The following is a 23,775-nucleotide window of genomic DNA, read 5'->3' on the forward strand; positions in this document are numbered from 1 at the left end:
GCAGTAGGCAGAGCACTCAGCCCTGAGGAGCACCAGTGCTCAACGTGATGGAGCTCAATGCTTCTGCCAGCTCGGACTGACTGGAGTCTTCCCGTTAAGAAGTCCAAGATTTAGTTACAGAGAGGGGCATTGAACCCAACGAGGATAGTTTACCCACCAGCCTGTGAGAGATGATCATGTTTAAGCACCAAGTGACAAAGAGCAACATCCTGGCATATGAGGCTTCATCTTCTGGACTGAGTGGAGGGCCAAGGCTATGTCATCATCAGTGAGCCAGTTTGAGCAATCAATTTTATACAATCCATTGCCATCTTCTCAAAGCACTTCATGGTTGTTGAACTCAGTGATACCATTTAGGCCAATTATCATTGCCCTCTTGGGCACCAGAATGATGGAGGCTGCCTTGAAGCCTACAGGACAGTGAATTGTTTCAGAGAGAAATTAAAGATAATTTCATTTTGTTTGCAGTTACTTGCTAATATTTTGTTTGCTTGTTACTCCGATTTGGTTATCATACTAAATTTACTGCAAAATTGATATTAAGTCCAGGATATCAGATTGACCAATAAGTGGATCGGTATTGGAAAAATAACTGATTGATGGTTTTCCAATTTACATAAGTCCATACCTACTATCACTTTTCCAGTCACTAAAGGTGTGCTAAATATTTAACATTGCATGTCCTCCCAGTACATTTTCTTTAAAAAAAATTATAAGAATTTGTATTTTTGAACTGATGTCTTTGAATCCTGCCAGATTAAGAGAAGACAATGGATTTTACATAGGCACATAGTAATGTGTTACAAATTAAATGTTCAGAAGGATTAATAAAGTACTTCAATGAGGCAGATATAGAAATGGGTAATAAAATGTGCTGGAACTGCAGAAGGATATTGCCTTGGCTCCCTTGTGTGCTTGCCTTTTGGATCAGTCTTCCATGTCAAAGGACTTGCATCAGCCACAATGTCCATGTCAGTATCAGTTTGGACAGGATCACACACCAATAAGTCCATGCTGACTATCTGTACCTTCCCAGGTTCTCTACCATTTGATGTTTGACTCATTGATCTGTAGTTACTTGATTTATCCCTGCTGCCTACTTTTGTGTAAAAGTACCACATTTGGGTGTGGCAACTCCTCTATGAGCAGTGAGTGGTAGTTCTGTGGGCGAGAACATCCTTTCATTTAGAGAGGTCAGAATGGTTCAAGCTGACAGTAACTTAAATGACTGCATGTTGCAACAGTGGTGTGCAGAAGAGTACAGTATCTCTGAATGCACAACACATTGAACCTTGAAGTGGATGGGCTACAGCAGCAGAAGACTACAAACATACACTCAGTGTCCACTTTATTAGGTACTGTATAGGTACCTAGTAAAGTGGCCACAGTGTAGATTCACATGCGTCCCTGTTCATCTGCCTCACCCACCATGATCTTTGCATTAAAACCTGTGTCTGCTTTGCTTTCTAAAATGATTTTTTTTTTGTATTTGACTCTGTCTCCCCTCACCTACTGTATGTATGTCCCACTCCCCTGCTACTTTTTTTGGACTTTTCTTGAAATAATGCTTTGACATGCATCAAAGGTTGCTAAACTTGTGAAGCCATTCAAAACCGCTATATATGCATTGCTATGAAAAAGTATTCATCCCACAATCCTTTGTTCACATAAACAACTATTAACAACCAGGGTTTTGATCAATTTAACAGAGAATTTTTATTTGTTTATTTTTTCACAGCAGAGCCCAAAAAACAGGGAAAATTGTAAAGCATGAAAGACTAAAAATTCAAAAACTGAAATGTTAGCAGTTCAAAAATATTCATTCACCTTTTCTTGGTTGAACCACCTTTCGCAGCTATTATAGTCAGTAGTCTTTCCGGATAAGACTCCATCAGCTTTGCATGACATGATGGAGCAAGATTTGCCTGTTCCTCCTTGCAAAATTGCTCAAGCTGTGCCAGGTTTGTTGGGGAGCAGTGATGGACAGCAGTCTTGAAGTCGATTGAGTTAAGGTCAGGACTCTGGGCAACTCAAGGATATCAATTTTCTTCATTTGAAACCACTCCATGGTTGCTCTGGTGGTGTGCTTTGGGTTACTTCCTCCCCAGTGTAAGCTTTCTGGCTGATGCTAGCCGGTTTTTATCCATGATCTTTCTGTATTTAGCAGCATTCATCTGACCAGATTTCCAGTCCCTGCTGCTCAAACGCATCCCCATTGTATGATGTTACCTTCACCATACCTTACAGTAGGGATGGTGTTACCTGGCTGATCACAGTATTAGATTTCTGCTACATGTACTGCTTAGTGTCATGATTTTAAAAAAAAATGCACTTTAGTCTTATCCACCCACAAGACCGTCTCCCAGTACCTTCTAAATGACGCTTTGCAAAGTCTTTATGGGAAAAGATGTGCTTTTTATTTTAGCTAGGGCTTTTTCCTTACCACTCATCCATACATACCCTTTTTGTGCAAGGCTTTTGAGATTGTGAAGCCATGAACTTCATCTCCAGCTGCAGTCACTGACTTCTCAGCTCACTCAAAGTGACTGTTGATGGCACAGTAGCCTCTCTTACAAGTGTCATTCTTCTCTTAGAGAGATGGCCTGACCTAGGTAGTGTGGCTGTGGTTTCATGTTTTTCCACTTTTTTTTACAATGGACTCTGAGGTACGTTCAGTGCCTTTGAGATGAACATGTACCCTTTCCCAGATCTGTGCTTCTCTATTATCATTTTCTTGACTTGTCTTGAATGCTTTTGAAAATCTGCTATACTGTTGGACCTTACAGAGAGTAGTAGTATTTATTCTTATGAATTTATTGAAAACAGGTGATCTTCCAATTTTCTACATCAACAAATTGGATGATTTGGGAAGATAATGCTGTATATTGCACCAGAAGAAAGTTAGTGTAGTAATTATAAAGGGGATGAATACTTTTATAGCCTCACAATTTTGAGTTTTAATTTTTAGTAAATCGTTGACAGGCTTTGAAAGTTTTTTTTGATATGACTTGATGATGCACATTAGCTCAAAAATCCTAATTCAATGTATCTTAAATTTAGAAAATGAGACAGCAAAATGTGAAAATAATTGTGGAGCTGAATATTTTTTCAAGGCACTGTAATTGAAAAATGAAAGTCTAAAAAGTAATGGGATCAAAGTTGGAAAGTAAGGTGTTTCCCTAGTGAGATGAGGAAAATATTTTAGGTAAAGACAACATCGAAACAAGCCCACTTTCAAAATAGGTTAAATAGACTAAAGAGTAATCTACTGAGGTAAATATTTATTTCCATCTGGAGCATATCATTAATTGCTTAATTTCTGAGGAGAGTTATTTCTATTTTTGTTTTAAAAATTGTCATCCATTCACACCATATTCAGCTATATACTACATAACATTAGTAACCATATCTGTGAAGTGATGTTTAACAATGTATTTCCTTCTATTATTTAAAGGAAATGTTATTGTTTATAAAATGTTTACAAATGGATAATTTTGTTTTTCATTATGCTGTACCATATGAAAGGTAAGCTCTTTCAACTTGCAATAATGTAAACTGACAAAGTAATCTTTGTCCCCTTTTACTCATAGCCAATCTTCAAGAAAATGAATACAAACCACAAGACAAGACTTTTCATAAACCTAATATGCAAAGGTAACTAACTGGTTATTGCAATAAATTTGTATAAAAATTCTTTGTTCGCACTTTCAGTAACCTTTTAAATCGAAGCAAGAGGCGAAGAGTGAAGAAGTAAAGGCATCTCGGAGAGAAGCCTTTTTTTTTAACTGATAGGGGAATAGAGGCTAGACTGCACAGGCACGTGAAGTAGCGTGCCAAAGGTTTAAGAAAAAGACCGCCATATACAGCGGCCATTGTCGGAGTGTACTGAGTCAGAGTGGGACAGCTTCGGCTCAACAGGCTTCAGCGTGAACAGGCAGAGGTGAAGGTAGGTTCCGGTAAGTTCTGTTTTGTTTAGAGTAGAGAGAATGCCTGGTAGGAGGTTGGAATGGTCCTCTTGCAGGACGTGGGAAGTCAGGGAGACTTCTGGTGTCCCTGACAATGACACCTGCAAGAAGTGCATCCAGCTGCAGCTAACAAACCGTGTTAGGGAACTGGAGCAGGAGCTGGATGACCTCCAGATCATTCGGGAGGATGAGGAGTTTATAGATAGTAGCTACAGGGAGGCAGTTACGCCAAAGGAGCAGCACACAGGTAATTGGGTTACTGTCAGGTGAGGGAAGGGGAAAGGGAAGGCAGAGCAGGGCTCCCCTGTGGCCATTCCCCTCAATAAGAAGTATACCGATTTGGATACTGTTGGTGGGTGGGGGGGGGGGGGGGGGGAGTGGTATGATTTACCTGGGACAAGCTGCGGCAGCCAGATCTCTGGCACTGAGGCTGGTTCTGCAGTGCAGAAGGGATGGGGGAAGAAGAGGAGAGCAGTAGTGATAGGGGACTCGATAGAGGTACAAACAGGAGGTTCTGTGGTCGCGACAGAGACTCCCAGATGGTTTGTTGCCTCCCGGGTGCCAGGGTCAGGGATGTCTCTGATCACGTGCCCAGCATTCTGAAATGGGAGGGGGAGCAGCCAGATGTCATGGTACACATCGGTACTAATGACGTAGGAAGAAAGAGTGAGGAGGTCCTGAAGAGTGAGTATAGAGAGCTTGGTAGGAAGTTAAAAAGCAGGACCTTGAAGCTGGTAATCTCAGGATTGCTACCTGTGCCACATGCCAGTGAGGGTAAGAATAGGATGCTCTGGGGGATGAACACGTGGCTGAGGAACTGGTGTAGGGGGAAGGGTTTCAGATTTCAGGATCATTGGGACCTCTTCTGGGGCAGGTGGGACCTGTACAAGAGAGACGGGTTACACCTGAACTACAGGGGGACCGAATATCCTTGCAGGGAGGTTTGTTAGTGCTATTGGGGGGGTGGGGGGTGTTTAAACTAGATTTGCAGGGGGATGGGAACCAGAATGCCAGATAGTGGAGTGGGGTTGAAAATAAATGATGTTAAAGGTTCATGCAAAGTCACAAATAGAAGGGTTGTGTGTGGTAGTAATAATCTTCTGAGGTGTGTCTATTTCACTGCGAGGAGTATTATGGGGAAGGCGAACGAGCTGAGAGCATGGATTGACACGTGGAATTATGACTTTGTAGCCAATAGCGAAACTTTGCTACAGGAGGGGCAGGACTGGCAGCTTAATGTTCCAGGGTTCCGATGTTTCAGATGTGATAGAGGCAGAGGGATGAAGGGTGTGGGGGGGGGGGGGGTAGCATTGCTAGGCAGGGAAAATGTTACAGCAGTGCTCAGGCAGGACAGATTAGAGGGCTTGTCTACTGAGGCCATAAGGGTGGAGCTGAGAAACAGGAAAGTTATGACAACATTAATGGTGTTGTATTATAGACCACCCAGTAGTCAGCGAGAATTGGAGGAGCAAATCTGCAGAGAGATAGCAGACAACTGCAGGAAACATAAAGTTGTGATAGTAGGGGATTTTAATTTTCCACATATTGATTGGGACTCCCATACTGTTAAAGGTCTAGACGGGTTAGAGTTCGTAAAATGTGTTCAGGAAAGTTTTCTAAATCAATATATAAAGGTACTGACTAGAGAGGATGCAATATTAGATCTTCTATTAAGAAACGAGTTAGGTCAGGTGACGGAAGTGATCATAACACCATTAGTTTCAGCTTGATCATGGATAAGGATAGATCTGGTCCTCGGTTTGAGGTTCTAAACTGGAAAAAGGCCAATTTTGAAGAAATGAGAAAGGATCTATAAAGTGTGGATTGGAACAGGTTGTTCTCTGGCAAGGATGTCATTGGTAAGTGGGAGGCCTTCAAAGGAGAAATTTTGAGAGTGCAGAGTTTGTATGTTCTTGTCAGGATTAAAGGCAAAATGAATAAGGATAAGGAACCTTGGTTCTCAAGGAATATTGGAACTCTGATAAAGAAGAGAGAGATGTATGACATGTATGGGAAACAGTGAGCAAATAAGGTACTTGAGTATAAAAAGTGCAAAAAAAAACTTAAGAAAGAAGTCAGGAGGGCTAAAAGAAGACATGAGGTAGCTTTGGCAGTCAAGGCGAAGGATAATCCAAAGAGCTTCTATGGGTATAATAAGAGCAAAAGGATAGTAAGGGATAAAGTTGGTCCTCTTGAAGATCAGAGTGGTCGGCTATGTATGGAGCCAAAAGAAATGGGGGAGATCTTAAATGGGTTTTTTGCATCTGTATTTACTAAGGGAACTGGCATGGAGTCAATGGAAATAAGGCAAACAGGTAGTGAGGTCATGGAAACTATACAGATTGAAGAGGAGGAGGTGCTTGCTATCTTGAGGCAAATCAGAGTAGATAAATCCCCAAGACCTGACAGGGTATTCCCTCAGACCTTGAAGGAGACTAGTGTTGAAATTTCAGGGGCCCTGGCAGGTATATTTAAAATGTCATTACCTATGGGTGAGGTGCTGGAGGATTGCTTATGTTGTTCCATTGTTTAAAAAAGGCTCTAAAAATAATCTGGGAAATTATAGGCTGGTAAATTTGACATTGGTAGTAGGTAAATTATTGGATGGAGTACTAAGAGATGGGATCTACAAATATTTAGATAGACAGGGACTTATTAGGGAGAGTCAACACGCCTTTGTGCGTGGTAGGTCATGTTTAACAAATCTATTAGAGTTTTTCGAGGAGGTTACAAGGATAGTGGATGAAGGGAAGGCAGTGGATGTTGTCTACATGGACTTCAGTAAGGCCTTTGACAAGGTCCTGCATGGGAGGTTAGTTAGGGAGATTCAGTTGCTAGGTATACATGGTGAGGTAGTAAATTGGCTCAATGGGAGAAGTCAGAGAGTGGTAGTGGAGGATTGCTTCTCTGAGTGGAGGCCTCTGACTAGTGGTGTACCACAGGGATCAGTGCTGGGTACATTGTTATTTGTCATCTATATCAATGATCTGGATGAGAATGTGGTAAATTGGATCAGCAAATTTGTTGATGATACAAAGATTGGAGGTGTAGTGGACAATGAGGAATGTTTTCAAAGCTTGCAGAGGGATCTGGACCAGCTGGAAAAGTGGGCTGAAAAATAACAGATGGAGTTTAATACAGACAAGTGTGAGGTATTGCACTTCGGAAGGAAAAACCAAAGTAGAACATACAAGGTAAATGATAGGGCACTGAGGAGTGCAGTAGAACAGAGGAATCTGGGAATACAGATACAAAATTCCCTAAAAGTAGCGTCACAGGCAGATAGGGTAGTAAAGAGAGCTTTTGGTACATTGGCCTCTATAAATCAAAGTATTGAGTTTAAGAGTTGGAATGTTATGGTGAGGTTGTATATGGTATTGGTGAGGCCGAATTTGGAGTATCGTGTGCAGTTTTGGTCACTGAATTACAGGAAGAATATTAATAAGGTTGAAAGAGTGCAGAGAAGGTTTACAAGGGTGTTGCCGGACTTGAGAAACTGAGTTACAGAGAAAGGTTGAATAGGTTAGGACTTTATTCCCTGGAGCGTAGAAGAGTGAGAGGAGACTTGATAGAGATATATAAAATTATGATGGGTATAAATAGAGTGAATGCAAGCAGGCTTTTTCCACAAAAAAAACAGGGCAAGGGTGAAGGGGGAAATGTTTAAAGGGAACATTAGGGAGGGCTTCTTCACACAGAGAGTGGTGGGAGTGTGGACTGAGCTGCCAGATGAAGTGGTAAATGCGGGCTCACTTTAAACATTTAAGAAAAACTTGGACAGGTACATGGATGAGAAGTGTATGGAGGGATATGGGCTGGGTGCAGGTCAGTGGGATTAGGCAGAAAAATGGTTCGGCACAGCCAAAGAGGACCAAAAGGCCTGTTTCTGTGCTGTAATGTTTTGTGGTTCTATGGTTCTAATCTGATTGTTTTGCAACATTTGAACATATTTGAGTAGAAATTCAATTTGATTTGTAACCTTCTTTTCATGTTTTAGATCACAGTTTGATAAAAGCCAAGCTTCATCTTCACCTTCTTTTGAAAGAGTCAGAAATGCTGCTTCCATCCCCTCGCAAAAACCTAGATTCCAGGAATCACCTGGAATAAACTTGCAGGACAACAAGCCTTATAAAGATAATGAATATCATCCAGAAACACAACTGAAACAATCCTTCGCAGACAAGTCTGCTCCCAAATGTTCAGTGAACTCCAAAGTTGATGCTATATCTGTGTTATCAGATCCTTGTGAATTTCCATCTGAAGACTTCAAGAAGGTTTCATTAGTTTCTAATGGAGAAAATTATAATCGGCAGGACACTGATTCCACTGTTCATGGGTTGTCTTCCAATTCTCAGCAAGCTGAGATAAACACAGCAATGTTACCTCCTGCCTCACCAGTACATTTACATCCAGTAGAAAGTATGTCTGAAAATTCTCTTTCCAATCAACGTATGCAGTCTGGAGGACTAAGTCCTCACTACTGTTTTGAAACAAAAGAGAATGTCCTGGAAACTGTGCATAATGTAAGGTCCTCTCCACCACCTCTACCTCCAAAGAAGTATAATCGGAGAATCCAATCTAATTTAGGTAGCAATGCCTTAAATTTTAGGCAAGTAAATGTACTAAAGGAGCAGAAAGAGAATCCAGTTCTGTCTGAAGTGACAGCAAATGTAAAATCGAGGTTTACGGATGCTTCAATTGTACCTCTGAATAAGGTGCCTCAAGCCGTTATTCAAGGGCCAGCTTTGAGTCCTGCAGATATCTCTGATCATAAATTCTTACATAATAGATCTGCAAATGTTTCTGACAGTTCTGCAAAGCTTGAAGCAAATACTGCTGCAGTAGGATTAGCAAAACCAGTTGCTCCGACAACTTATTTTTCTGTGGATGGTTGTATGACCGATACTTACAGAGTCAAATATCACGAGAGACCTAAACTCTACTTTGCAGACATGAAAGCTAATGAATCTGAGTGGTGATGCTTTTCAAGGTGAGTTGGGTGTGAACTACATGACTTGCTGAAATGTCAATAAACACACACAAAATGCTGGTGGAATGCCGCAGGCCAGGCAGCGTCAATAGGAAGAAGTACAGTCGACATTTTGGGTCAAGACCCTTCATCAGGACTAATGGAAAAAAGAGATAGCAAGAGATTTGAGAGGGGGAGGGGAGCACCAGAGGAAGATGGAGGACAGGCAAGGAGTTATTGTGAGAGGAAAAGAAAGAGAAAAAGAAAAAATATATAATAAATAAATAGGATGGGGTAAGAAGGGGGAGGGGCATTAACAGAAGTTAGAGAAATTAATGTTCATGCCATCAGGTTGAAGGCTACCCAGATGGAACATAAGGTTTTGTTCCTCCAAACTGAGTGTTCCTTGTGTTTGCGTTAGGAAATGTCAATGCTCATTTTCTTTCAGCTGACTCTCAAACTGCCATTTTCATTGCTTATATAACTTGATTGTTATCCTTTCAAAAGGTGACTTCATCCCGATGATAATCTATTATTTCATTAAGTACACCAAGACAGTATAAACTTTACAATATTGATTAATTATGAATAAACGATCTTCAAGATGTTTATTTCAAATATGGCAGTCAAGGTACAAGGAACTTCAAAGTTCAAAGTAAATTTATTGTACTTGTATGTCACCATATACAACCTTGAGATTCATGTTCTGCAGACATATTCTATAAATTCATTGAGTAATACACATAACAGAATCAACAGAAGGCCGCACCAACTTAGGTATTTAACCAGTGTGCAAAAGACAACATACTGTGCAAATGCAAAGAGAAAGAAATAATAATAAATAAATAAATAAATAAATAATACTTGTCGAGCATGGAGAGTCCTTAAAAGTGAGTCCATTTTTAAGTGGAGACATTTTGGTAATGGGGTAAGTGAAGTTATCCCCCTTTGGTTCAAGAGCCTGATGGATGAAGGGTAGTAACTGTACCTGAACCTGGTGGTACAAATCCTGAGACTCGTATATCTTCTTCCTGATGCAGCAGTGAGAAGAGAGCATGCCTAAGTGGTGGGGGCCCCTGATGATGGATGTTGCTTTCTTGAGACAGCATTTTATGTAAATGTGCTCAGTGGTGGGGGGAGGTGTTGTTTACCCATGACGTACTGGGCCATATCCACTACTTTTTGTAGGATTTTCCATTCAAGGGCATTGGTGTTTCCAAACCAGGCTATGATGCAGCCAGTCAATATACTCACCACCACACAGCTATAGAAGTTTGTGCCAGAAGTAGAAGTGCGACCATGCTTTCTTTGTAATTGTACTTGTGTGCTGGACCTAGGACAGGTTCTCTGAAATATTAACACTGAGGAATTTAAAGTTGCTGATCCTCTCCACCTCTGCTCTTCTGATGAGGACTGGCTCATGGACCTCTGGTTTCCTTCTCCTGATGTCAATAATCAGCTCATTGGTCTTTCTGACATTGAGTAAGAGGTTTTTATGGCACCAGTCAGCCAGAATTTCAGTCTCTCCCCTAGATGCTGATTCATCATATGGCTTACGACAGTGGTGTCATCAGCAAACTTGAATATGGAAACTGAAACAGTGCTTAGCTACGCAATCATAAGTGTAGAGTGAGTAGAACAAGGGGCTAAGCACACAGCAATGTGGTGCAACTGTGCTGATGGAAGTTGTGGAAGAGATGTTGCCAATCTGAACTGACTGGTGTCTGCAAATGAAGAAATTGAGGATCTAATTGCACAAGGCGGTATTGAGGCCAAGTCCTTAGAGCTTACTGGTTAGTTTTGAGGGGATGATGATATTAAAGACTGAATGTAGCCAATAAAGACAATCCTAATGTATGCATCTTTGCTGTCCAGATGTTCCAGGCCAATGAAATGGCATCTGCTGTAGACTTGTTGCTTTGGTAGGCAAATTGGAGCAGATCTAAGGTACTTCTGAGGTAGGAGTTATGTTTCACCTCCAACCTCTGAAAGTACTTCATCACTCTGGATGCAAGTGCTGCTGGCCGGTAGTCATTGAGACAGGTCATCATGCTTTTCATGGGCACCGGTATAATTGAAGCCTGCTTGAAGAGGGTGGGTACTTCAGTCTGCCAAATCGAGAGGATAAAGATCTCAGTGAATACTCCAGCTAGTTGATCAGTGCAGGTCTTTAGTATTTGGCCAGTTACCCCATCTGGGCCAGATGCTTTTCATGGGTTCACCCTCCCCAAGGCTACTCGTACATTGGCCTCAGAAACTGAAATCACAGGATCATCAGAGGCTGTGGGAGTCCTTGGTGTTTCCTCTATGTTTTGTCAATCAAAGCGAGCATTGAAAGCATTGAGCTTATCTGGAAGTCCTACTGTCACTTGTGTTGATTGATTTCACTTTATAAGAGGTGATTATATTCATGCTCTGCTACAACTGTCGAGCATCCTTCATTGATTCATGTTTAGCCACTTCCTCCCCCGAAGTGGATAAGTACCTGAACCTCTTGGAACATTCTTGGTCATCAGACTTAAATGTTGTAATCGGGATCTCAGTAGATTGCGGATATCATGGTTCATCCTGGAGTTCTGATTGGGGAGGATTCTGAATGATGTGGTTACACACTCATCTACAACTGTTTTAATAAAATCTGTGATAACCATGGTGTATTCATTCAGATCCAGAGATGAATCATGGCCCAGTCCACCAACTTGAAGCAATCTCATAGTTGTTCCTCTGCCTCCCATGACCACCTCTTTGTTGTCTGCACATTCAAGGATTTTCAAAAGATTTGTGTATAGAAGTCTTGATTTTGTTATGGGAAATCTTTGGTATATTGAATGCAGCAATCCCATGCAAAATCATAATGGGTTTTAAGGATCATCTCAAAGAAAAAGCAAGGAGGGATTTTGGAGTCCAGGCACTTTGAATCTTCAAAAAAAAAAGCTCACCTAAATGGTGACAAGCTAAAAGCTGTAGACCTGGAAATGAGGAAATAGATATTGATGCTGGGGGAATGAAATGTCCAGATGCAGCATAGTGTTCTGTGATCAGTTTGTCCCAGAAGTAATGAAGTGTTGATTTGCCAGTCTTTGGACTCAAGGGTTTGATTTAGTAATAGAAATAGTAAGCAAAGTTGATCTACATTCCTTAGAATGTAAAAGGCTGAGGATAAGGCAGGATTTTGTTACACTTGTCAAGATTTAAAAAGAAAACTACCACTATTATTTTGGGAGTAAAGGAATAGAGAGCAGAGTCTTGAAAATTGGGTGTATGACAAAAAATTACGGTAAATTACAAAAAAAGAGTAAATAGTGCAAAAGGGGAATAGTGAGGTAGTGATAATTTATATAGGCATTCGTAGGTCTCGTGAGACCATGGATTTGCACCTTGCAAGATTTCCAGGGTGCAGGCCTGGGCAGGGTTGTATGGAAGACCAGCAGTTGCCCAAGCTGCAAGCCTTCACCTCTCCATGCCACCGATGTTGTCCAAGGGAAGGGCACTAGGACCCATGCAGCTTGGCACCAGTGTCGTTGAAGAGCAATGTGTTGTTAAGTGCCTTGCTCAAGGACACAAACACGCTGCCTCAGCTGAAGCTCGAACCAGTAACCTTCAGATTACTAGTCCGATGCCTTATCCACTAGGCCACAGGACAGTGAGGTAGTGTTCATAGACATACAGAAATCTGATTGCAGTGGAGAAAAAGTTGCTTTTAATACTGTCAGTCTTCAGTTTCCTATACTACCTACCTACTGGTTGTAATGAGAATAAGGCTTGTTCCAACTGGTGATTTTCTTTAATGATGGATGCTACTTTCTTGAGCCACCACCATTTGAAGATGTCCTTGATGTTGGGGAGGCATGAGCCCATGATGGAGTTGGCTGAGTGTACAGCCCTCTTTGGTTCATGTGCATCAGAGCTTCCAAACCGTGTGGTGGGTTGTGCATAGCACATCTGTAGAACTTTGCTAGAGTGTTTGGTGACATACCAAATGTCCTCCGACTCCTGATGTATAGCTACTAATGTGACTTTTGTGATTGCATTGATATCTTCAGACCAGATGGATCCTCTGATTTGATGCCTAGGTACTTGAAGCTACTCAACTTTCAACTGTTGACCCATCAGTGAGGACTGGTGTATGTTCTGACTTCCCCTTCCAGAATCAGTTCATTGGACATGCTAATAATGAATGCAAGATTGTTCCTGCAACACCATTCAACCAGCCAATCTTTCTCACTCCTGTATGCCTCTTCACCATCTGAAATTTTACCAACATAGGCGAATTTACAGGTGGTTTTACCACACTGTAGAGAGAGCAGAACAGTGGGCTAAGCACACATCCTGTGTTGATTGTCAGCAAGAAGGAGATGTTATTACTGATCTGCTCTGACTCTGGTCTCCCAATGAGGAAGTAAGAGATCCAGTTGCAGAGAGCAGTTGTTAATTGCGGGGGGTTGAGAATGGTGTAGAATGCTCAGTTATAATCGATAAGCTGCAAATTGACATATGTATTGCTATTATCCAGGTGGTCCAAAAGCCAAGTGGAGAGCTACTGAGATTGCATCTGCTACAGATTTGTTGTAGTGGAAGCCAAATTGCATTGGGTATGCTTGCTACAAGCATTTGCCTTATGTTTGGATGAAGTTGACTTGTCTTGCAAGCCTGAAGCATCTAGACATGTCCTAATCAGAAACAGCACAGTAAATAAATCTTTCTTGAAATTTCCCTAGAAGTCTTCAGCAGATAAAACCCAGTCCCACCTGTAATGATTGTCAAAATTAGGAGGGAATTCAAACAAGTAAGATAACTAAAATTATTTTAAAATGTGCAAATAATAAAAGGTTTTCAGCAAACCAGAAATTTTATATAAATAGATTTGCCACCCCTTTCTATCCCACCTGCCCTAAAATCTCCATTGAAATCAGTGGACCTAAAGCAGGCCAATTTTACCAATGTAAATGTGAAAAGCCTGCAAGTTTGAACTCCGCTGATTGATTTCATGACAGATCCTGTTTCAAAGAAATCTGATAATTTTAATGTCTAGTATTATAAACAAAGTTCAAAACTTTGTATTTTATTATGTGTGCCTAGAAATCCAGCCATTAAGAGTTGAGATCAGTTTCAAATCACAAGATAGCTTTGGATAAAAAAGCAATTTTATCAAAATCTGTCTTCTCACCTTGAGTGTATACATACTCTTTCAATGTTGTTCTGAAATCTTCCATTTAAAAATGCTCAAGAGCTACTTTTGGGGTTGTCTGTTGTGTCTGGTGCTGTCAATGCAGCCTCTTTTACATTGATGGCACACAACATAAATTGGGGACTGCTTTGTCGAGCACCTCAGCTCCAACTGCAAAAAGTGGAATTTCCCATTGGTCAACCATCTTAATTCCTATCCCCATTCCCATTCAGATATGTCGGTCAGTCCATGACTTTCTCGTTTGCCGTCACTCTCAGGGGCAAGTAACCATACCTCATATTCCATCTAGGTAGTATCCAATATGATAGCATGAACGTTGCTTTCTCCTTCTGGTTTAAAAAAAATCCCTTCACCCCCCCCCCCTTCTAGTTCCCACTCTAGCCTCCAACCTCTTCTTACCTACCTATCACCTTCCCCCAGTACCCCTCTAAATACCCCTTTTCCCATGGTTCATTCTCCACTCCTATCAGATTCTTTCTACTTCAGCCCTTTACCTTTCCCATCCACCTGGCTTCACCTATCACCTTCTAGCTAGTCCTCTTCACCCCCCCCCCCACTTTTTTTCTGGCATCTTCCCCCTTTCCAGGCCTCAGTCCAAAACGTCGACGATTCCTCCAGCATTTTGTATGTGTTGAGCTAATATTTTTGCCTGTAATTGACTAGTGCTTGTCCCAATATATCAATCATTACTGAGGTAGAAAGGAAATCTGGCAATAGATTACATGCCTTTTGAAGACTGACTTTTAATTTGGAATAAGTATGTCTAGGAATTTTAAGTGTTTACAAATTAGTAGTACTATTTTGGTGCTGGTTATGGCAGCCCAGAAGTTCATCACTCGCCTCTTCTGTAGTGGTACTAGCTGGAAAGGAGATTGAATAGGATTCAGTGTTGGTCCGCAAGTAAGGAAAAAAATACTGAGCAGTGTGTTAATGGGAATTTAAAAGAACTCTTTCATTGAGGATGATAATTTGGAGATTTTTAACATTAGTTAAATGTGAAGAGGATGAGGATGAAGATTTTTGGGAGTATATTTTTAGCTAGACACGGAAGCAGGTTATGTAATAGAAGGGGTAGTTGACTTTGTATTGAAAAGGTAAAGGGACAGAAAATCAGCTCCAAAACAAATTGAATCTGTTACCAGCATGTTCAAGTTGCTATTCAGTATTTTAATAATTTTGTTTTACATTTTCAAATGCAGATGCTGTGTTGCAGGTGTGTTGTAGCCTATTTCACTTAATTGTTAAAAGTATGGTATTGCATCATTTCTTCTTATTTGGCTACAGTTGTAAGAAAATGTTTGTAAACCCTTTGCAATTACCTGGTTTTCTGCATTAATTACTCATAAAATGTGGTCTGATCTTCATCTAAATCACAATAATAGACAAACGCAATTTGTCTAAAATACTATCACACACAACTGTCCTACTTCTCGTCAATACTGAGTACACCATTTAAACTGTCACAGTCTAGATTCAAATAGTATGTGAACCTCTGCGATAATACTTCTACAAAAGCTATTTGGAGTGTGGTGTTCTAATCAAAGAGGTGAGATTGTAGGTGTGGGTCATAGAGGTGCCCTGTCCTATATTTAAAAAAAAAACACTCAAAGTCAGGTTACTGACAGAGCCTGCTCTTCTCAAGAAAGATCTGTTTCTGTGCACCATGCCTCAGTCAGAACAACCTTCAGAGGACTGTAGAATAATTGTAAAGATGCATGAAGCTGGAAAAGGCTACAAAAGCATTTCTAAAGACCTGAGTGTTCAACCGTCCACAGTAAGAAAAATTGCCTGCAAATGAAGAAAATTCAGAGTGGTGAATCTGTGGAATTCTTTGCCACAGGAAGCTATGGAGGCCAAGTCTTTATGTATATTTAAGGTAGAGGTTGATAGATTCATGATTGATGAAGGGATATGGGAAAGAAGCCAGGAGATTGGGGCTGAGAGGAAAATTGGATCAGCCATGATGAAATGGAGCAGACTTGATGGGCCAAATGGCCTAATTCTGCTCCTATATCTTAAGGTCCTATGGTCTTCAGTGCTGTTGCTACTCTCCCTATGAGTGGGTGCAGTACTGAAGAAGATGAAAAAGAACTCAAGGGTAACAGCGAAAGACCTGCAGGAATCTCTAGAACTTGCTAAAGTCTCTGTTCATGTGTCCACTATAAGAAAAGCACTGAACAAGAATGGTGTTCATAGAATGACACCAATGAGGAAACCATTGCTCTTCAAAAAAAAAAACATTGCTGCATATGTCAAGATGCAAAAGACTGCCTGGTTTTCCACAACGTTTGTGGGACAATGTTCTGTGTGCAGATGAGACAAAAGCTGAACTTTTAGGCAGAAATGCACAGCACTATGTTTGGAAGAAAAAGGGCATAGCACACCAACACCAAAACCTCATCCCAACTGTGAAGCATGTTGGAAGGAGCATCAGGGCCTGGACAGCTTGCAATTGTTGAGGAAACAATGAATTTAAAATTGTATCAAGACATTTTACAGGAGAATGTCAAGATGGTGGTCCATCACCTGAAGCTTAATAGACGTTGGATGATGCAACAAGGCAATGATTTCAAGACAAGAGAATGGTTTAAAAAGAAGAAATTTTGTGTTTTGGAATGGCCAAGTCAGAGTCCATATCTCAAACTAATTGAGATGCTGTGGCATGACCTGAAGCGGGTTGTTCATGCAAGGTATCCCAGAAATATTGATGAACTGAAACAGATTTGTATGGAGGTATGTTTTAAAGTTCCTCCTCACCACTGTGCAAGTCTGATCAGCAGCTACAGGAAACACTTGGTGAGGTTGCTGCTAAAGGAGGTTCTACCACTTATTAAACACACAAAGGTTCACATACTTTTTCCAGCCTGGACTGTGATTAAGCAAAGTGTCCATTAAAGGCATGAAGAGTACAATTGTTTGTGTGTTACTAGTTTAAGCTGATTGCTTTTGTCTATTGTTGTGATGTAGATGACGATCAGACCAATATTATATGAGTAATTAATGTAGAAAACCAAGTAATTGCAAAGGGTTAACAAACATTTTCTTGCAACCATAAATTATTTATGTTTCTGTCATTTAGCAACAACAGACTGTTCTGTAGAACAAAGTTTTATTGGGGATCTTCTGGGGCTATGGCCTGGAAGCCATTACTTGTGTGAGTGATAATGTTGTCAGTCTCTCCAGTTGTATGGAATCTGCTCATTCTGCTATCAGAAACATAAAAACTAAAGATCAATCATGAACTTTCTCTTAATTTTTTAAAAGTCTGCAAGCAATTTAAAAATACCTGATAATCTTGAAGCGATATAATATGTAAGATTGGTAATTATGTTAGTTAATAGGGTTAATTTAAATGAATGTTACTTGTATTATTTAAGCAATTTGATAAGCAGTCTTTGCATTCTTGATTTTACTTTTTCAGCTTATGGCTAGATGTTCTCCCTCAAGTGCCATTCAATGTACGTGAAGTTAAGGCATCCTAATCATATTCCTGAAACCAATAAGTGGGATATGCAATCACTTAAATTATCATGGAACATGAATTTACTCACAAGTTAAGAGTGTTATGATTGATGGACAAGATGTACAAAACAAAGGACTTCAATCAAGATTATCATAAGAATACTAATTACAAGTATTGTCCGAGAGAGAAAAGCTATTATAGGTTATCCCCAGGTAATGAGATACCTGACTTATTGACATGCTTACATACAAACAAATGCCCATTCTATTAAATTCAGAAGTCCAGTATATGTATAGTTTTTTTCTCTCTCTTCCACTTTTAGTACCTATTCTTCCTTAAGTCTTGTGTGCAGTTGATGTGGACGTATGGTTCCAAATTAAGTAATTTTATGCACTTTCTTACTTGTGAACAAAACCTATGTATGGATGCCTGTAAAAACAGAACAGTTCATACCCAAGCTGTGTACGTTATATGTATTTTCAGTGCTTCCCAGTTGTGCTGGTTCAAGTACTATGCATTGTGTTGTGGAATGTCAGTCAAAATTTGTATTCTTCGCTTTTTATTGCATAACCCTTTTTGTATTAACATTGGTGTAAAGTATCACTTTAACATTTCACATGAAACAAATTTTAGAAATAATACTATGTCCCAAAATATTAATTTAATTAATAATTTCACAGAACAAACCAAATAATGTTCACCTTAAACAAAAATTCAGCAATATTAAACCAAGAAAATGAGCAACTTCATTTCAGATTAATATGTAAAAATCAAATCTAAATGTGTTTGTATGAAAATAATTATGCAGAAATGAAAAAAATTACGTATAGCTTCAACACATATTAAGATGTGCCACGCAGCTTTGCAGGAACACTATCAAACAAAATTTGGCACTTAAGCCAAAAGAGAAAGTTTGGTCAAAGACTTGGACTTTAAGGGATTGTCCTAAAGGGGGAAATGACCAGGAGGTATGTTTAAGTGGTAGCTGGATGCATCAATCATCAGTGGAGCAGTTTGATTTCAGAATATTCACAAAATTAAAGTTGTGGAAGATGGTACTTAATTGTAAGACTGTTAGAAATCATAAATAATGAAGACTATTTGAAAGTTAGAATGAAAATGCTAATATGGATTTTTTAATGTTTTGAAATTAGAAAAAGTACTTCTGAGTTAATTCAATTATTTTCTCATGCTTTTCAATAAAAATAGTTGTGTAGTGTTTCCTCTCTATGTGGAAATTATTTCAATAATAATTGGCTTCATACCAATGTCATTGTCAACAATAAATATTCTTTTATTTTATGTGAGAGAGCAAATCATTCCAAGCCAACTAATGCAAAATCCAATGAACTGTTTTTGAACCTCAAGCTTAAAAACAGAACAGTACTTTTAAGCTGGGTAATTAGATAAGTATTTTTGTCCTGTCATATGAACTTGCAACAAATGAGTTTTATTCATAATTATGAACTGAGTAACTACAGATTTTATTAACAAATTTAACCAATACTGCCAATTTGGGTATTGTGAATATTTTGAAAGTTATCTAGTGAAGGACTGAAGTTGATTTGTGTAGGTACCAGTGTAGGCCTTTCATCACATGAAGATTTTCAACTATGAATGCCAATATTTTGTAAAGTTATTTTAGAGAAGGATTTTGTACATTGAGAAATTCTTTGTAGGTTGAGTTTTAAGGTACTGTTTTTAATGTTTTCTAAAACATTAATTTTATCTATGTAAATATTTTACAGACTAACTTTATCAAGTATTATTTTTTCAATGTATAAAGAATATTAAATGTACTCTTCCATTTTTCTGTTACTACACACATTTATTGTATTCAAATTCCTTAAAGTGATTTTGAAAAAAATCATATTTTAATATTGGAGAAAGACTAACATTTGATATTATTATTTTCATATGTAGTAAGTGTTTAATGTAATTTAATTGTCAAAATAATCTTTTCCTGTGCCTTTTGAGTTTCTAAGTGTACTTGTGGGCGAAAAATCTTTTTATGACTCCAACAAAAAGTAAAGATATTTGAATACATGAACAACCTTGAATTGAAGTGCACTGAGCTGTTAATTTAGTTTCAAAAGTGTCTTTGCACATTTGTATTTTAACAGTTTCATAATTCTGCACAAATACATTAAAAGAACACCTTAGACATTTTAGGATATTTATTTTAAAGCAATGTATATCCCAAGTATACCTTTCACTTGTTTGACTGTAAAAACACTGTTAAAGTAACGACTCCAGTAATTTGATACGATCAATGAAACAGTTAAATACAAAGATAAACCAAAATGGGCGTATGGGTAATGTATGGCTCATACAATGTGTCTATTTATTTTTCTATGTACAAATTGGGAATATTTGTAGAACTGATTTTTATTACTTGGATATATTGTGGAATGAATAAATGTCTGTTTGTACAGAATTGTTTCTGATTAAACTTAATGTTAATAGGTAATGAGCACAAAAGCCAATGAACTTCATCCATGAATGTTTATTTAATGTAGTGATACACAGGCCAAACACAAACTTGAGATGGGTTTATGTCATAAACAGACTGCTTTTGTAAATACTCCTACCTTTCTTTCAAAAGTTTTTTTAACAGCTGAACACAAAAATAGTGATTGTGCATTGTAGAAAAGCTTTACAAAAGGATTTGCTATTTCCCTGATAACCAGCTGAAGGCAGCTTTGAGTATTGTAGATTTTCACAAATAAAACCAAGTGAGACATTTAATGTTTAATGAAACCCGTAGCATGTTTTATTAAACTCCAAAACCTAACACAGAAGTGCACTAAAAACACATTAGACCCTTCTCTTTTTTTTATTTTTTTTATAAGTTTCTACAATGTGACAAAACAAAAAAAATTAAAAAAGAGGTTTATACAGTGCAAAGCAAACGTATCAAATGTACTGTTCATAACAGTTAAGGAAAAGCACCCTTCATAGAATCGTATAAAGTTAGTTACCACCCCACCCTCCCACTACCCAAATCCAAGCCAGCCATACGATATATAAAAAAATTAATCAGAACTCTTATCACCACAGAGCTGTATTTATAAAAAGGAGGTATATTGCCTACTACCTGAGCTATAATATGTTGATACATTAAAAACAAACGTAAATCTTAACCAAAAGAAGCTGGAAGTAAGGGATTTAAACGCAAAAGAAAAAAGGGAGGGATGCACCCTTAATCTAAACAGGAATTATGAAAATATTCAAGAAAAGGCCCCCACACCTTTTGGAATTTTATGTCTGAATTAAGAAGTAAATAATGAATCTTTCAAGGTCTAAGCAGGACATAATATCTCTAAGCCATTGAGCATGAGTGGGTGGGACAGCATCTCCACCTAAAGAGGACTGCACGTCTGGCCAAATGAGAGGCAAAAGACAATGTACTTTAGACTTCTTGGATCCTCACTTCCTTGCCATTTGCCTAAATCAATTGTTAATCCAGTCATCAGACACACTCTGAGAATATGGGCTCAGTTCAGAAAATATAATGGTCTTCATGGTTTTACTCTCTCTAATCCTATTTTACATAATCATCTTTTTCAGCCTTCTATGCAGGATGTAACATTTCTAGACTGGCACAGAAAGGGCATTAGGTGCTTTGAAGATCTTTTCATAGATAAGCACTTTGCAACTTTTGACCAACTGCAAAGTTTGGCCTACCCAACACTCGTTTCTTTAGATATCTCCAAATTAGACAATTTATCAACCCTTTAATAACAAACTTTCCCAAGGTACCTGATAAAAATGTTGTGGACTTGTTTCTTCGTATGAACCCAGTGGGTAAAGGTTTAATATCTACTATTCGAGATATGTTAGCGATGCTGAGGTGAGCCCCCTTTGACAAAATTACAGCGGCCTGGGAGCATGATTTAAATTTTCCTCTGTCCAACAAGGTTTGGGATTCAATTCTCAAGTCAGTTAATTCAACTTCTCTTTGTGCTCGCCACTGCCTTTTACAGTTCAAGGTTGTAAACAGGGCTTATATGTCTAAAACTAGATTATCACGGTTCTTGGGATAAAAATGGAGTCCACATTGAGATTGCAGTAAGTGATATGCAGGGTACAGAGCTTGTGGAGTGATGGGTAAGGACAATGGAAACGGTGGACATTACAGATAATGATGTGCTGGATACAGGAGCCCATGGTATGGTAGGTAAGGACAAGGGGAACTTGTCATACAATTTTGTCCCCCTCGGTTCAGTCCCTTCATAACTAAATCTGATGACAATTCACATTTCTCCATCACTTCAATGCTTACAGTTTCCTGCCCTGATCACTTTATTTTCACTATGGACTTACAGTCCCTATATACCTCTTCAAGAAGTCCTTAAAGCTCTTTACTTCTTTATGGACAGTAGAACAATAGGACTAATCAGTTCCCCTCCACCATGACCCTCCTCTGTTTAGTGAAACTGGTTCTCTTTTGTCTCCTCCCACTTTCACCAAACCATTGGTGTAGCCAGACATTCACATAAGCCCAAGCTGGACCTGCTTTTTCATTGGCTACATGGAAGAATCCATGTTCCAAGCCTGCCCCCAAATTTTCTCCACTACATTGACAACTGCATTGGTTCTGCTTGCTGCACCCATGCCAAGTTTGTCAGCTTCAAAAACTTTGCTGCCAACTTCCACTCTCCTCTGAAATTTTCTTAATCCATCTCTGACACCTCTATTCCCTTTCTCGATGTCCCTGGCTCCATTTCTGGGGACAGCCTATCTACTGAGATGTTTTGCAAACCTACTGACTCTCAGAAATATCTTGACTATACCTCTTCCCACCCTGTCATTTATAAAATGCTATTCCCTTTACTCATTTTCTCCATCTCTGCTGTATCTGTACTCAGGATGAGGCTTTCCATTCTAGAATATCTGAGATGCCCTCTTTCTTTCAAAGACCAGTGTTTTCCTTCCACCATTATTGATGCTGCCCCTATCTTCTCCATTTTCCACACACATGTCCTCACTCCATCCTCCCACATCATAACAGGGATAGGATTTCACTCCACAAGGCTCCATATTCAGCACATCATTCTCCGTAACATCCACCATCTCCAGCAGGATCCTACCACTGAGTATATCTTTTGTTACCCTGCCATCCTCTGTATCCTGGTGTAGGTTTTTTCAAGAAACCCAACGCAATACCATTTCCTCCTTTATGTGCTTGGAATATTAACATGCCACCAAGATCCATGGCCTTCCACTTGCTGAATACCAACCTCTTCCTCTGACAGTAGACATAGATTCATTCCTTTGTTCTTGAGTCTCCTTTCCGTAGCTCTCTAGTTATAAATTACCAACGTGGACACCTGTATATTTGGAAACACTCCCATAACATTACTTTAAAGTCTGATGTGTGTACATATGTTGGTACCTATGAATGGCAGTAGTAGATCCCTTCCCCCTCCCCAACTTGGCCATGCCAACTAAGTTGCTTACCAACAAATCCCATTTGCTAGCATTTGAAGCACATCTCTCTTAAACCTCTGCTATCCATTTAACTATCTAAATGTCTTTTCAGCTATGTAATTGTATCTGACTCTACCACTTCTAACAGTTCATTCCACACATGCACCCCTCTTTGTGTGAGAAAGTTGCCTCTCAGAGCCCTTTAAAACTTACCCCACTCTTCAATCTGTGTCCCCTAGATTTAGATTCCCTTAACTGGAAAGAGTTTTGACCATTCACATTATCTATCCCCCTAATGATTTTCAGAATCAGGTTAAGATCACTGGCATATGTCGTGAAATTTGTTGTTATGTGGCATCAGTACATTGCAATACATAATAAAAACCATAAATTATATGAATAAGTACAGTATATATTAAAATAATTAGTTCAAAAAGAGAGGAAGAAAGTGCTGATATAGTGTTCATGTGTTCGTTGTCCATTCAGAGATTTGATGGTGGAGGTGAAGAAGCTGTTTATAAAATGCTGAGTATGTGCCTTCAGGCTCCTGTGCCTTCTCCTTGTTGAAAACATTGAGAAGAGAGGTGATGGGGGTCTTTAATGATGGATGCCACCTTTTCGAGGCATTGCATTTTAAGGTGTTCCAGATGCTGGGGAAGCTAGTGCCCATGATGAAGTAGCTGAGTATAGAACTTCTGCAGCTTTTTTCCAATCCTGTGCAGTCACCCCTCCATACCAGATGGTGATGCAACCAGTT

The 23,775-nt window shown here is 39.3% G+C and overlaps 1 protein-coding gene across 1 annotated transcript in view; it reads left to right on the forward strand.

The window, feature by feature from the left end:
- The window catches only part of LOC140738080 (inactive ubiquitin carboxyl-terminal hydrolase 53-like), a 134,402-nt gene extending 114,380 nt beyond the window's left edge, over positions 1 to 20,022 (forward strand). The window contains exons 14-16 of the mRNA XM_073065170.1: positions 3,591 to 3,654; positions 7,963 to 8,955; positions 17,544 to 20,022. Coding sequence (XP_072921271.1) covers positions 3,591 to 3,654; positions 7,963 to 8,944 — 1,046 coding nt within the window. The 3' untranslated portion in view covers positions 8,945 to 8,955; positions 17,544 to 20,022. The remainder of the gene's footprint in view (positions 1 to 3,590; positions 3,655 to 7,962; positions 8,956 to 17,543) is intronic.
- The last annotated feature ends 3,753 nt before the right edge of the window (positions 20,023 to 23,775 follow it).

Source organism: Hemitrygon akajei, chromosome 13, assembly GCF_048418815.1.
Source record: "Hemitrygon akajei chromosome 13, sHemAka1.3, whole genome shotgun sequence".
Classification (NCBI taxonomy): domain Eukaryota; kingdom Metazoa; phylum Chordata; class Chondrichthyes; order Myliobatiformes; family Dasyatidae; genus Hemitrygon; species Hemitrygon akajei.